At 37.5% G+C, this 16,265-nt stretch overlaps 1 protein-coding gene across 11 annotated transcripts in view; it reads left to right on the top strand.

Moving 5' to 3' along the window:
• Positions 1 to 16,265, top strand: part of LOC127550013 (protocadherin alpha-C2) — a 214,278-nt gene that overhangs the window by 110,503 nt on the left and 87,510 nt on the right. The window contains exon 1 of one of the 11 annotated variants that reach the window (XM_051978571.1): positions 759 to 3,537. The exons of the other annotated variants lie outside the window; for them this stretch is intronic. Within the exon in view, the coding sequence (XP_051834531.1) occupies positions 1,078 to 3,537 (2,460 nt within the window). The 5' untranslated portion in view covers positions 759 to 1,077. Of the gene's footprint in view, positions 1 to 758; positions 3,538 to 16,265 lie in introns of those variants that run through there. 11 annotated transcript variants of the gene reach the window in all.

The raw sequence follows: 16,265 nt of genomic DNA on the forward strand, positions 1-16,265 counted from the left end.
CCTAAAGTGGGTAAAACTGGGAATTTATTAGAGAATGGAACCCTATGTGTACTATTGGGTCAGTCACTTTTCCAATAGTTCTCAGATAAGACTTATCTCTCAAAGGTCTCAGACCTATGTCTGAAAGAGAGTCATGGGCAGGGATTCTCTTTCTCTTGTTATCTTCCGCTTTGTTGCATATTATAGGAATCAGGCACTCCCGGCAAGGAAAAAAAAAGCATTCCCAGGACCCAGTCGCTGTTTGGGAGTAGGGAATTTCTTTCTTTCATATTCCACCTACTGCCTTTGAATTTCATGTCCAACTTCTCGAAATTTTAAAATTCTCTCAGAGTTCCAGGCTCCACAACAAAAAAGAATGTAACCTCCAGTTTAGGAGCCCTTCCAGATTCAATTGCTTTGTTCCTAATGAGCCCAGTGTTTCCCAAACACTGACCAAGATGTTTCCCTCATAAGCCCTAGGAAAATAGAGACAAAATCAAAACTTGTCCCGTTACTTGTATTGCTACCCCCATTTCATTGACAAGGAAGCTGAGAGTGATGACGTAAAGTACCTGGGTTGCATAGTTAAAAGTGTTAAGAGCCAGAAGCACAATCCACTGTCATTTGACTGTAAGATCACTACACAAAGTTTCTTCTGTGACAAAGAAGTAGATTTGAGGGAAAGTTCGCTTGCCAAGACTGGCACGGGACACGACATCGGCTTCGCAGTGTTTTTACTTTTCCAGAAGTGTTCCTTTCTTACGGCGATGTTCTCGAGTATTGTGGACCTGAATCATCAGCTAAGGTTCTAACCAGCCTTTTACCATTATCTGTGCGTCTGCCCCTGAGATCCCTAGGCGGCGCTGTTTCCCTCCTGCCTTGCCCTGCTCTCTTTGCCAGACGGCAGATCAATCTCATTTAGGGCTTGCTCTGAGCCAGCGAACCCAGCCGTAGATTCCATTCTGGAGAAGGAAGACAAACATCCACCCATTTCGTACATTTTCGCCGGGTTTAGGGTCGGCTGGAGTTGTTGCTCCAGTACCGGGTGAGCTCAACTAGAGCCCCGGAGAATGGTCCCTGGTCGCTGCGTTCTAAGACATGAGCCAGAGAGGCAGGATGCTGGACTGGGTGGTGGTTCTCTGCCTGTGGGCCAGCTCCTGCAGCGCAGGACGGCTGGAATACTCGGTGTTGGAGGAGACGGAGCGCGGCATGTCTGTGGCGAACGTCGCCGCCGACTTAGGGCTGGCAGCAGGCACGCTTATTTTCCGGAAATTTCGCCTCCTTGCTAGCAACGGCGGCGAGCCCTACTTCGGGATGGAGGCAGGCAGCGGAAGCCTTTATGTCCGGGAGCCGGCGGACCGCGAGCGGCTCTGCGCAGCCAAGGCTACTTGCATCCTCAATTATGAGCTAGTGCTGAAAGACCCATTGGAGCTTCATAGGATGAGCGTCCGAATTCTAGACCTCAATGACAACCCCCCACGCTTCCCTGAAGATGAGGTGCGGCTTTATCTCGCAGAGTTCCTAGCGCCGGGAGCCCGCTTTACACTTCCCAACGCCCAAGACGCAGATGAAGGAACCAATGGGCTACTGAGCTACTCGCTGAGTCCCAGCGAACACTTCCGTCTGGAGTTGGGGAGCCGGACTGATGGCAGCGAGTATCCGGAGTTGGTCTTGGAGAAATCGTTGGATCGTGAGCAGCGTGCCACCCACAGGCTGGTGCTGACCGCTCGGGATGGGGGTCGGCCGGGTCGTTCTGGGTCTGTCCAGGTTACAGTTACCGTTGTGGACACTAACGACAACGCACCTGAGTTTCAGCGCTCAGTGTACCGGGTCAGTGTTCCAGAAACAGCGCCCAATGGAACTCTGCTGATCCAAGTGAAAGCTTCGGACCCTGATGAAGGTCCCAATGGGGAGGTTCGCTACACTTTCACCAACAGCACTCCAACAGAGCTGCGGCACCAGTTCCGAGTGCATTCCCGCAGCGGGGAAGTGACTGTGGCGGCGCCTCTTGGCCCCCCAGACAGGTTGCTGGAGATATTCATCGAGGCGAGAGACGAGGGAGCGTTTAGTTTAGCCAGCACTGCCAAACTGCTAGTGGAAGTGACCGACGTGAACGACCACGCCCCAGAAGTGAGCATCACATCACTTTCCAGTCCAGTGTCCGAAGACGCACCTCCAGGTACTGTGATAGCTCTACTGAGTGTCCGAGACGAAGATCGAGGTCCCAATGCGAAGGTGACCTGCACTATGCAAAGCAACGGCCCCTTCCAGCTACGCCCTTCCTTCGACAACTACTATAGCCTATTAACTAATGGACCGCTAGACCGGGAACAAGCCAGCGAGTATCAAGTTACAATCGTCGCTTCTGACGGTGGCTCCCCCCAGCTAAGCACGCGCAGAACTGTGACCGTATTCGTGGATGATGTGAATGACCACGCGCCGAGCTTTCCTTTGCCCCAGCAGGAGTTCTTCGTGGCGGAAAACAACGGCGCTGGGGCCGCGCTGGGCCGCGTCTTCGCTCAGGACCCAGACCTGAATCAGAATGGCCTTGTGTCCTACCTGTTGCGTGATTTTCACTCAGACAGACCGCTGGCCTCCAGCTTGGTAGACGTGGAATCGACAAGTGGAGCCATCACTGCCAAAACTTCCTTTGACTTCGAGCAGCTCAAGGCATTTCACTTCGTGGTGGAAGCCCTAGATGGAGGCATTCCTGCCAAGAGCGCTGAGGTGACGGTCAGCGTGTTCGTCATGGACAGGAATGACAATCCCCCAGCCATCCTGTATCCCGTGGTCCGAAATGGCTCGGTTCCAGTAGAAATTGTGCCCCGTCAGGCCAAAACGGGACATTTGGTCACCAAGGTAGTAGCGGAAGATGCGGATAGTGGGCCAAATGCTTGGCTTTCCTACCATCTTCTGCAGGCTTCGGACCTCAGTCTTTTTGCTGTCTCCCCTAACACAGGAGAGCTCCGCACCCTGCGCCCCATTCGGCCGGCAGACTCAGTAAAGCAAAAGGTGGTAATCATAGTTCAGGACCACGGGGATCCTCCCCTTTCTTCCACTGTCACTTTGGGCGTACTGTTGGTAGACTCTCCCCCACAGATCATTCCTGATTTCGGGGACGGGTGGGATACCCACGGACCGCTTTCGGCCCCTAATTTGTATTTAGTGATAGCCCTCGCGTGCATTTCCTTTCTGTTTTTGGGGTGTTTAGTCTTCTTTATTTGCATCAAGTGTAATCAGTATCGAACTCGAGGCTCTCATAGCTGTTGCCCTGCGCGCTGTTGCTCTGCAGAGTCGTACCAATGTCGAAAGAAGATTCCTCAGAACCCGGGTCTGACGTCTGCCACCATCGACGTCACAGCAGTGGGGAGGCTTTCTCAAACCTACCTCTACCAGGCCTCTTTGGGTTTTGGTTCCAGCAATAACAATTTATTGCTTCGTGGAGAATACAGCACAGCAGACCTGAGGAATCTTGTCAGTGGGGTTGGATTGAATTTGCCAATATCCTGTGTTCAGATTCGAAATAGAAAAGGGGATCATGCAAATGACAATGCTATGGTAAGCCAATGCTATAAAGAAATGATTCCCATTTTCTTGGGTTTTCTTGTCTCTCATTGAGGAAGAGGCTGGACTAGATATCTCTATTCCAGCTTAAAGATTTGGTGATTCCAAGAAACTAGTTATGGACAAATATGAAGGCAGAGAAGATTCCTCATTTAATTTTTTTCCTTTTAATTTTTTTCAACTCATGAAAGTCCTTCTTGTCCTTCCCCCTCCCCAACTGAGAAAAAACCAAAAAACCAAAAAAAAAACCTCTTCCAAAATCAAGCAAAACAAATTCCCCTATTGTCCATGTCCACATACACACACAAAAAAAGTCTTGATTTTGCAATCCTAGTTCATCACCTCTGTTCCCCATCTTCTAAAATTTCAACCTCGGGTTGCTGTCCAATAACAAAGTTCTGAAATGTTAGTAACAGAGTTGAGTGGCCAGTAACAATTCAATAGCATTCACTTCAACAGATACTCACATACCACATGATTAGTATTGTTCTAAATACTGGAGGAATGGAATTGAAGTAGAAAGCATTAAGGAATTTATAATCTTGTTGAGGAAATAAGTTTAGCTAATTTCTCTTTTATTGGACCCAAGATTTATCCATCCAGAGAATATCTAATATGGAAACTCCCTTCACTAATGCCTAAAAATAATTGATCTGCAAATAATAGTTTTGCCTTTTTTTAAAAAATGAGTTTCCTCACTTTAAAATGTTTAAAGAGTTTCCTGCAGTAAGAGGTTGGCTTGCCTATTATATAGATAGTATGATTCAGATAGTATGAAGAACTCAATTTTTCCTTATTTCAAAGGAAACCATCAGCCATGCTACTTATCATCCAAGAAATATTGAAGAATATAAACAATAGATAGGAAGTGTAATTTAAAAAGATATTATAATGTATGACAAAGACAAATACATATTCCAGCAGATTGAGAAGAATGTAAATAAATATTGTCTGGAATTATCAGAAATGTCTTCAAGAAGAAGGTGAGAATTTGAGGTGAATTTTAACAAACTAATATGGTCATTTCTGCACAATTTTTTTGTGTAAGCACTTAGAAAAATGATTAGGAATGCAGCTCAATGTACATTTTGATAGCTTTTGAAGGAATTAAAAAAATCTAACTATGGGCTAAATGAGATTTAAAGAGCGGTTTGAAAATCACATGATATTTGATATAGGAAGAAGTGGAAAAGTAAATTTTGAATGAAATATCTTCCTTTAGTAGTTTTAAATTTTGTCAGCATTTTTGTAAAATGTTCAAAGATGAACACATGTTTTCCTTTATTGTTTTCATGAATTTTGAATTGGTAAAGCAGACTTTCTTGAATTGCATGCCAAAGTATATGGTATATAGATCTAGATCTATCTATCTAATTTCTCTCTATCTATATAATCTATATATGGAATCATCTAGTCCAACCTTCTTAGTTTTACAGATGAGAAAACTGAAGCTCAGAAATAGAATGTGACTTGCTCAAGATCACACCAGTATTAGAAACAGATGTGGGATTTGAACATAGGGCCTTTGAATCCAACTCCAATGTCTTTTCCATTGTACCCTGCTGTCTCCTCCGTTATATCTCGTAGTTGTAAAGTATTTCTGATTCATTCATGTAAGCTATCAATTAGAGTCCACGAACTCTTATATTTTTAAAAAGATTCCAATAATAAGGATCTGGTTATTTAAAAAATTGACCTTCTTTATGAGGGAGAAAAGGTGAAAGATATAAATGAGGATGATTTTGTTGGATGTGTTTGAATAGTTTTTCAAAATCTATTAAAATAGAATTCAATAACTTGGGGTGAGTTTTTAATTACTTCATGGGTCAAATGCTTAATAACAAAATTTCAAAATAGCTAACTGTGACTCAGCAAGAATTAAATTAGACAAATATATCTCAGTACACCACCCCTTGATACTTAGCTAGATAAGCAGTCTTCTCACAAAAGACACTGTCATAGCAATTCTGATATTCTGTTCCCCCTTTTGCAATGATAATAAGGTATAAATTCAGATGTGAAAGAAAATAAAGCAGGAGACAGAGGAAGATTTTCTCCTCTATGGTTATAAAGATTTCTTATTACAAATCAAATCAAAAAACACAATCAAACTGAAAGTTAATCTTTAAGTGTCAAATGACACCTGTAAGATGATGTAGAATTTTTTTTAAAGTACTAAAAGTATTATTCACATGGATCAAAACTTAGAGTACTATGTAAGTAATCTCATTTAATGTAAGAAAAAAATACTTCCTTTTGCATTTAACTTCCACACCATATCCAATTTCTGAAGTTGCAAAAAAACAAAACAAAACATGGTATAATAGCTGGTGAATTATCATGTAAAATTTGTGGAAAATGTCCTTGAATATAAGTCAATTTTAAAGAAAAAAAATTGACCCAGTTATAATGGTAAAGTGTTATAGAATCAATGTTATTCATTCTCCATTTTGCCAGGGAAATTGATAACATATTTATTTCATTTAATTAATTTTTGAAAGATTAAGACAATAAAGGGAGTTGAGGAAAGGAGTAATGGGAATTAAGAGGATGATTTCAGAAACATTTTTGCTAGACTGGTATGAAATATAAGAAGATGACAATGGGTGTAGAAGCTTTAATTGTTTAAGAGGAAACTTTATAGTGTAGAATTGGGACCATAAGAAATTTCCTTTTATTCCTTTGCTAAGAGTTTCATTTGACTACTTAAGTATATTCATCTCATTTGAAAGATAAGTGCTAAGAAAGCTTACTACTTTTGGGAGCCTGGGCAACTCACTTAACTTTCCCCTACCTCAGTTATCTCTACTGTATGATGGGGATAGTAATAGCACTTACTTCAGAATTGTGAAGATCAAATGAGATAACATTTATAAAGGGAGTGCCTAGGTAAGTACATAAGTGTGTATCCACCTTTCCTTCACTAAGACAAAATATAGATAATGTTATTCATATATATGAAGCACTACTTTCTAATAGCTGATTGAGAAATCTGTTTGATATCCAGGAAAAGCAGTATTGTGTAGTGGGAAGAGTACTGAACCCAGAACCAAGAGATAACCTAAATTTGAATGTTAGTTTCAACATTAATAGTTTTGTGATCTTGGATAAGTAAATATTTTTTCTGAATCTCATTTTGTCATTTACAAAATGAAAATGTTATTTCTATTACCTATCTCTTAAGTGTTATGAGAAAAGTACTTTGTAAAATGTAAATCACTATTTCAATAGGATAGTGTTTTTGGTTTTGATTATCAGGTTATGAGCAGCTTGTATCTGCTACTAATTAATTAATAATGCATATTTCTTAGGCTTAGTAAAATTGGAAGAATGACTAAAATAAGCTACCTATAGCCTCCACATTTGTGAAATTTCATGGTGATTTACTTTCTTCAATAGTTATGTCATGATTTCATTTTCCTTCTCTGATTGATGCAAAGGTGATATATGTCAGAATTCATATAAAATCTAGTATGTTGGTGAAATTTGACTTTAAGAGACATCATGTAATTGTGGATAGAGATATGTGTGACCTCATTCAGAAAGAACTAGATTTCAGTCTCACTTTGACATGTACTTTGTGACTAGCTCTGTATAAATTACTTAGTTTCTCGCTACTCCAGGTAACTCTTTAGTATGATGCCTTCCAGAACAGTTGCGTATCTGCATTGTTAGGGAAAGATTTCCTTTCCAATAATTATATACATCAATGTAAATTAATGAAATGTAATTATGTCAATCAATGAAAAATATGAATAAAAAATATTACTTTATTGCTTGTCTCTACATGAGATGACAATCACTCAATTTGAAAAGGGAAAGATTCTATAGTGATAGATACTTAGAATTATGTAGACAAAAAATGTCAGATAATTAACTGTGTTTTTAAATTTTATTTTATATTAACTATATATTTTAGTGGCATGAGCTGTCATAAATAAATAATTTATTGCCTAATAGTCTAATTACTGCTAATGAACCTCTGTGTAATTAGAGTAATCCTTAGGAAGAAGACTAAAATCAACTTTTGGTATCATGGAAGCCTTTCTGACTCTAAAGAACCTGTTAGAGTTTTATAAGTTTGAAGTATCAATGGCTACTTTCATGCCATTATAAGGCATTTTATGATTTCCCTGTGGAGAATATATGGAAGAACATGGACAAGAAGGTGTAGAAGATTTCAAATATGTATTGAAAGAGGCAATGACTATTTAAACTGATGAGATTCTTCCACTAGAGTATCAATATGTAGAAGTTATAGCGTCATGTGGCACAGAGTAATATATTAGTTTTGTAAATGTTAAGGTGTGAAAATTAGAGATAGCAGGCAGCTAGGTGATGCAGTAAATAGAATGCTGAAATTGGAGTTAGGAAGACTCAGTTTTATGGTCTCAGACACTTACTAGATGTGTAACCTTGGAAAGGCATTAATTGAACTGTTTATACCTCAGCTTCCTCATCTATAAAATGAGCTAGAAAAGGAAATGGCAAAATAGTAACAATACATTTGCCAAGAAAAGCCCAAGTAGGGTCATGAAGTGTTGGAGACAATTGTACCACCTCCATCTCTACCATCACAATAACAAATTATTATTTGGATGCATTATAACCAAAGTTTTATGTGAAACTGAAAATATGAGAATGAGTAGATTCTTTCTGAAAGCTTATGTTTTAAAGTCTTGGTGCATGCTCAGATTCCTGTCTTGCCTTTACTCTGCATAATTCCACAGATCCTTTCATTTTGGATTGTGGAATATATGGAATGTGTGTGTGTGTGTGTGTGTGTGTGTGTGTGTGTGTGTGTATACACATTTGGGCTAAATTTACATGTTATTGGGCAGCTAGGTGACACAGTGAATAGAGCACCAGTCCTGGAATCAGGAGGACCTGAGTTCAAATCTGGTCTCAAACACTTAACACTTCCTAGCTGTGTGACCCTGGGCAAATCACTTAACCCCAATTGCCTCAGGGGAAAAAAAAAGAAAAAAAATTATGTGTTATTATCTGATTTAGTAAAAAAAAAAATGTAGTGAATGAATCAGCTAGTTGATTGTGCATAGTAATGATTTCCTGTGTCTTTTCTCATATACTGTCCCCTCCCAAATTTAGTTGGACCCATTTACTATTTTTTCCAATTGTCTTATCTTTGAAATGTTAAGTTTCTATCATATATTTCAATATTGGTTATTTTCAACCATATTTTAGGCATTATATGGACTCTTAGAAATCAGAGCAAAATGAAGTCATTTACTTTAATCATAATTTTTTAAGATGAGGAAACTGAGGCTATGAGAAAGTAATTTGCCAATAATTATAAATATAAGTTGAAGAGCTGGGAACCAAACCTAATCTTACATTCAATAGCCTTTCTTCTAAACTCTGTAATCTACTTTCTATAACCATGCATGCATCAAGACTACATATAACACTCACCCTATAAATATCTTCCCAAAAATATTACAAATAAAAGTTAAAATTTGAACACACTGCAATAATAGGAAGCTACCTAAGCACTGTAGTGAATAGAATGCTGGACTTGGGGTTGGAAATTCCTTAGTTTAAATCTATCCTTCTATACTTACTAGCTGTGTGACGACCCTAGGCAAGCCACTTAATCTCTTTCTGCCTTAGTTTATTCATTTTTAAAATGGGAATAATAACAATATCTACTTCCTAAGTTGTTGTAAAAAGCAAATGTGATAATATATTTTTAAAGCACTTTGCAAACCATAAGGTGCTATGTAAATGCTATAAATATATATTCTGGAATTCAAACTTAGTTTCAGTATTCCCTTGTGCCCCAATATAACTTGTTAGGATATGCTCAAAATTTAGGGTGTTTTATCTCCAACAAAATTTAATTTCTTCAAGTAAATTATAGAAGCACAATTTCACTTGTTTTTCCAGGTTCTTGCTTCAAACCATTTTAACTGTGAACCCCTTCCCCTCAAAAAAAGATACCTGAAGCCACAGATAAAATATGTAAAACTTTGTTATGTGAATGCTCAATATTCACTACCAAACAAGTGCTGAAAGTTGATTCAAAAAAACTGCATCATATGTATAAAGTCCAGAAAGAGATCAACAACAATAGAGAATATAGTACTAGTTATATAACAATCAGCCAAAAAAAGAAAAAAAGGAAAAAAATCTTAGATGCAGGCCTGGAGTGCATTAAGAAACAATAGCAATGCCAGAGAAAGATGTGAGTGGAAAGTTATCGACAAAATGCTTGATGATGTTAAGAACACATTGATTTTTTTTTGGCTTCAGCATTTTGAGTCAAGGAAAACAATAAAATTCCAGAGACTAAATACACTTAGCTCCATCCACGAGGATGGAGGTAACTACTAAAAGGTTTTCATGTTCCATAAATGCAGATAGTCAGAAAGTCAAAAGTATGAATGGTTGGCAGCACATTAAATAAATATGGGTTGCACCAATCGATCAACAAATATTTATGAAGAGCTTACTAAATGCCAGTCTCTAAGCTAATGCTGATGATACAAGGAAAAAGCAAAAACACTACCTGTTCACAAAAAGTTTACATTCTAAAGAAGAAACTTATATATTCAAAAATAGGTATGTACAAGTTCCTACAGAATAAATACACCCCAGCATTCAGATGAAAATATAATGAGAAGAGAGAAATTTAATAGTAAAGCTTGCAACAATTTGAGAAGATTGCAATATGTATAAAGATGGCAATTATACTTTTTTGTGGCTCTTAAGAGAAAGGCAGAGTTGAGCAGTTATACTAGAAAGCGATTTGGGGTCCAAGGACCTAGACAGTCTACTTACTAGCTCTATAATGATCATCACTGAACCTCATTTTTGTTATTTATAAAATGGAGAAATAATATTTATGCTATCTTTCTCAGAGTTGTGATGATGAAAACACATTTAAGATAGTATGTGATATATAAAGGCCATTATTACTTTCATTTTCTTTCATAAAATACATTTTTGAAATTAATAATTTATAATTAACACAGCATGTCGAGCTTATTGTTATTTTTAGATACTGATATCTCCAAATGAAGTTTCACTATAGTTCTCACCGTCACATGAGCCTTCCTTAATACTTCAAAGAAAAGATTAAAACTTTCCTCTTTTACATACATATTTCATGTATATCAGGAAAAATCTTCATATTTTAGAATAAAAATTTTAAAATTTGGTTGTAAAAATTCAGTTAAACTTATCTTTTAATCTTTTGGGGAAGATTTGCATCCTCTTTTCTCTGATATGTTCAATAACTATTTTTACTTCAATTTTAGTCATGTGAGTAGAAGATTCCAAAATTTAATTTTTACTGACTGAGCAAAAAATAAAGCTAAAGTCAGATAAGAAACCAGAAAAATAAAATCAGACAAAGAAGTACACTGAAATAGCTGAAAGAGAAAGCTGGATTTTAATGGTTAAATTACTTTTTTTTTTTTTTTTAATGCTGAGTCTCCCTATATTTCAGCTGGAAATGTAGGAGCAGATCTTGCAATTGATTGGGATGAAAGTTTCAATCTACTTGTTTCAAAGCCTAGGCTAGTTTGTCCCTTCTTAGACAACCATCCTCCTTCCCAGGGACTTACCATATTAATGCTAAACCAAGGGGGGGCACTCTTATTGGCACAACCCACAGCAGCTTAGAGCTCCCAAGCTTAATTGATCTGCTAGCGTCAGCCTCCTCTAGCAGCTTGAGTTATAGGCATGTGCCAAACATAACTTGCTTATATTACAATATGGAATTACAGGCAGAACCAGTTGAGATTATTTTTAAAATTTCTTCAATTTTTCATTCTGTTCATACCAGCTTAAACTGTTTTAGTCTATTCTCTGGTTAAAATAATAACATGCTTGGCTAAGAATTTCTTTGGTTGCTGTGAGAAACTCTTAACATTTTCTTATTTTATAAGGGAACACAATGGGAGTGTGCAGTATTTACTGTAAAACACAGTGATTTCTTTGATTTCTTTCACACATCAGGTTTAACAGTGATTATCCCACTCTCCTGCAAACTAACACCTTGGCAAGGTGTATATTTTTCAAGGCAAAATGCCAGGGATTTTTCCCTCTATACTTCTAATTCTCTTTGAATTGATCAAGCCTGTTGATACTGCTGGGCTGATTGAAGAGACACAAAAGGCCTCTCTGTTGTTCTTAAGTGTCTATTCCAAAATAAATCTTTTGGGAGTCCAATGATTTTGGGAACATCTTTTTGAATGATCCCAGATGCAGATATCGGATTATAATATCCTGTCTGAAGATCTATTTGATAATAAAGAAGTATGTCCTTATGCTTACTCTTTCTTGGTAGGATTAAGAGTTAGGACTCCATTTTTGGATGGCAAAGCTCTGCCAAGTGAGTAAAGTGAATAGTCCCTTCTACTTTCAAGATCTGCATCATTATGTGATGCTGTGTTTTCCCTTAGTATTAAAAAAAACACAAAAGTGCTCTTGGTTTCAATTTATTAAGTGATAATTACAAGTATCCTTGATAAGGATTAGAAAGAAGTATTGTTGTCCTTGGTCCCCTGTAACATGCTTGTTTGAGTTCCCCAGGAGTTATGATGTCTTCAGAGCCCATGTAGTTACAAACCAAAAAAGAAAAAGCAAACTTAGATGAAGGCAATGCATTTTCTTTCTTTCTCTGTCTTTTAATTCCTTCTTGGGTGCTTTTTCTGGTGCTTGCTTTTTAATTTCTGCTTTGAGCTTCTTAGCACTTTAATTGCTTGGGAAGTATCATGGAATCTTACTTCTTGTTATCTTAGGACATCATTTTTGGATGTTTGGGCCTTTTTATTCATTATAAGCTTGCTTTTGGAATGGTCCTTTGGCTTATAATAAGCCTAGGCCTACAAGGATTTGGCAAAATCTCTCATCTTATAAAGATGGATCCCTTTCAGGAATGTGTCAGGAATACTGCCAAGCAAGTGAAAGCTTTACAGATGTATTTCAACTAATGGAAAACACATATTTCATTTATTGTGAAAGACTAGAATGGGAAGGGGAGAATTTCCCAAATGGAAATTTTTGCTGTTATGGTAGCATACAGAGAAACTATCTTAAATTTCAGGGGAGAGTGGAGTAGTTATACATTTACACAAGTTCTTAGTTACATCTTCATGTAAACTTTCAGGCCTTCCATGATTGAGAGCCAATATAAAAGCTGCCTTTGTCCTTAATCAGTTGTCCTAACATAGGATCATAAGATATTATTATCTAAAAATGAACCCTCGTTAGCTCTTTTCTCTATGATTACAATTGTTTGAGGAAATATCCTATTCAATTATATTAGTATGTTTAGTTATATATATCCAAGTGTATATTATATGTATGTATGTGTATACATATACATATATGACGGAGAGTGCGATCTCATACATACATACATAAAATCACCATTCTCTTCACCAATTTTCTGAAATGGGGCACTTCTACAGGAGCTAAACCTGTGTCCTGTTCCTTTGACATATGTACTGTACATGGTATACATTTTTTGTAGCACGCATAGGGATGCCACACCCTGGGCCACTTCTGGAGATAGATTACTTTGGCTCATTACTGAAAAATGAAGGGACTTCACTAAAGAGAACTATCTACTGATAACTAGAAAAGCTGCTTTTTGAGAAGTGACTCCAACTTTTTTATTCATTTTTCCTATCTATTAATCATATTGAGATACTTTTAGCCCTATCTCTGACTCCCTGGGCAAATATGATAATTGTTTGCATATAGCATCAAGAGCATGTGCTTATCTAGCTGAGCCTGATATTGAATCTCAAGTTTTTAGATTCCTTTTTTACTATAGCTTTCTTTTCTGAGCACAGTTGATCAGACAACAATTCTGAATTGGGTTTTTCTAATCTTGACAGCAATTCCATGAATTAGGGAGGTCAAAAGCCCCTAGGTTTAAGTGGATTTTTTCCTAATAGGAAATGATATCTATATCAATTCTTGGAGAGGAAAATGACCACTAGTAGGGAGCTTACTATAGATAAAAAGAATGAAGAAAGCCAAGATATATCCTGGCTTTCAAAATGATCTGTATTCTCAGTTGCTGCTTGGACAATATGGACTTAGGATGAAAGTGAAATACATGTTCAGCAGCATGACAAAGTGTTTGATGTTTTAGTGTTTAACTTTCACTAAAAGACATAATAGGAGTTTTCAGTGACTATATCTGTTTTAAGCATTTGCCAATGTGAGATTATTAGTGTGGTGTTATAAAACATTTCTTTTGTGGTGGAGGAAGTAAATACCTATTCTATTTATAATATTCACTACTGTGGATATGAATGACTTTCTAAAAGCGATCATAATTTTTTTGGGGGAGATCCTAAACATAAACCTTCATAAAGCCTTGTTTTAGATATTTTCCCCAGATATCTACTAAAATTGGAGGTCTAATAAGCCAGTAAACATGAGAAAAGCCTGATCTTCTCTCTTTGTGCTCAAACTTTCTAACAGAATTGAACTCAGTCTATAGATATTCAGACCTGGAATTGCTTGGTGAGAAAGAGAGGTTCATGACTTCTACATATATTATTACTTGAATTAGATTCTCTTAGTGCCTTAATAACTTCCTGGTATTTGGTTGAGTAAAGAATTAATATTAAGTCTGATTGTCTGACTCTAGTTCTACAGATTGAATGAATGCCATGTTGGTAATTGGAATATTTAGGATCAGGCCTAACTCAAACCAGTCTTGTGGTTTAGGTTTGATATTGGAATGAAATGATATTAATGCTACCAGTGTAGCATTAATCAAAGAAATTTACTTACTAATTGCATGGAAAATCTTTTCAGTAATATTTAACATTGATTCAGTCAGTTAATCATCTGGTATTTATTAAATATTTACTATGTACCAACCTATGTGCTAAGCTGGAGTTACAAAGAAAGACAAAAAAAATTAGTTTCTGGTCTTAGAGAACTCACTGTTTCATAGAAGAGACAACATGCAAATAGCTATGTGCGTACACGATGTATATAGGAGATAATTTTTTAGGAAGGGTACTAAAATGAAGGGGGATCAAAAAAAAGCTTCTTGAAGAAGGTAGGACTGTGGCTGAGAATTGAAGGAAGCCAGGAAAGTTAGGATGCAGAAATAAGGAGGGAGAGCGTTCTAGGCATGAGAGACAGCCTGTGAAAACATTGGAGTAAGGAGATGGAGGAACAGCAAGGAAACTAGTCTTGCTGGATCACAGAGAGTGTAAAGAGAAGGAAGATATAATAAAACTAGAAAGATTGGAAAAGGCCAGTTTTTGGAGGACTTTAAAAGCCATGCAGAGGATTTTCATTTGATCTTATAGGTGATGAGGGCCATTGGATTTGAGTGTGTGTGTGTGTGTGTGTGTGTGTGTGTGTGAGAGAGAGAGAGAGAGAGAGAGAGAGAGAGAGAGAGAGAGAGAGAGAGAGAGAGAGAGAGAGAGAGAGAGAGAGAGAGAGAGAGAGAGAGAGAGAGAGAGAGTGTCAGATCTGCACTTTAGGAAGATCAACTTGACAGCCAAGTACAGGATAGATGGCAGTGGGGAGAGATCTGAGGAAGGGAAACCAAACAAAAGGATATTGCAATAATCTAGGCATGTAGTGGTAAGGGCCAGGATTAGGGGTGTTACAATGCCATAGGAGACACAAAAGGTGTTGTGAAGACAGAAATGACAGAACTTGGCAGTTGTTTGGAAATGTGGAGTGAGAAAGAGGGAGACATCAAGGATGACACCTACATGGCAAGCCTGGTTGATTGGGAGGCCGATGGTATTCTTAAAAGTTAAAAAGAGAAGGGAATTGGAGAGAAAAGACAAGTGAGTTTGATTTTACGCATGTTGAATTTAAGATAAGATATCTACATGATATCTACTTTAAGATGTCTTTTGGGCAGTTGGAAATGTGAGACTGGAAGGTGAGAAAGAGGTTAGGCAGATTGTATAGAAATGTTTGAATAAAGATAATAACTGAAATGATGAAAATTGATGAGTTCACCAAGGGAAATAATATGAATGTAGATAAGATGAGGATTAAGGATAGAGTCCTTCGGTAATCCCCACAGTTAGTATGAGATGGATGAAGATACAATAAAGAAGACAGGAGTGGTCTGGAAAAAAAAAAAAAGGGAATTGGGAGAAAATAGTTTAAGTATAGTGAAAACTGAAAGAAGAAATGAGAGGTGATAACTGTGTCAAAGATTGTAGAGAGGTTAAGAAAGAGGCTTGATAAAAGGCCATTAAATTTGTCATTAAAATATCTTTAATGACTTTGTAGAGAGCAGTGTCAGTTGAATTATGAGGTTAGAAGCCAGACTGAAAAGAAGAGAGAGTGAAAGGAAAGGATGCAGAGGCAATCTGTTGTACATACCCTTCTCAAGTTTAGCCATGAAAGAAGAGAAAAAGGATAATAGCTAGCAGGCATGAAAGGGATCAAGTAAGGATTTTTGAAAGTGAGAGAGATATGGGCATGTGTGGCTGAAAAATAATGAGAAAGTAAGAGTTAAAGAAGTATAATCTGCTGGAGTTAGGAGAAAATGGTTACTGTGCATTTATAAGGGAATGCCTTGGCCATGAGAAGAGCTACCTCTTCCTTTGAAAAAGAAATAGCAATAGAAGGTTTCTGAATGATAAGAGATGAGGAAAAAATAGAAGACAGGGTCTTTATAAATCACCTCTCTCTTTTTCCCCCCCCAGTGAAATATAAAGCAAAGTTCTTAGCTGAGAGAATTTGGGGAA

The sequence above is a fragment of the Antechinus flavipes genome, chromosome 2, assembly GCF_016432865.1.
Source record: "Antechinus flavipes isolate AdamAnt ecotype Samford, QLD, Australia chromosome 2, AdamAnt_v2, whole genome shotgun sequence".
Classification (NCBI taxonomy): domain Eukaryota; kingdom Metazoa; phylum Chordata; class Mammalia; order Dasyuromorphia; family Dasyuridae; genus Antechinus; species Antechinus flavipes.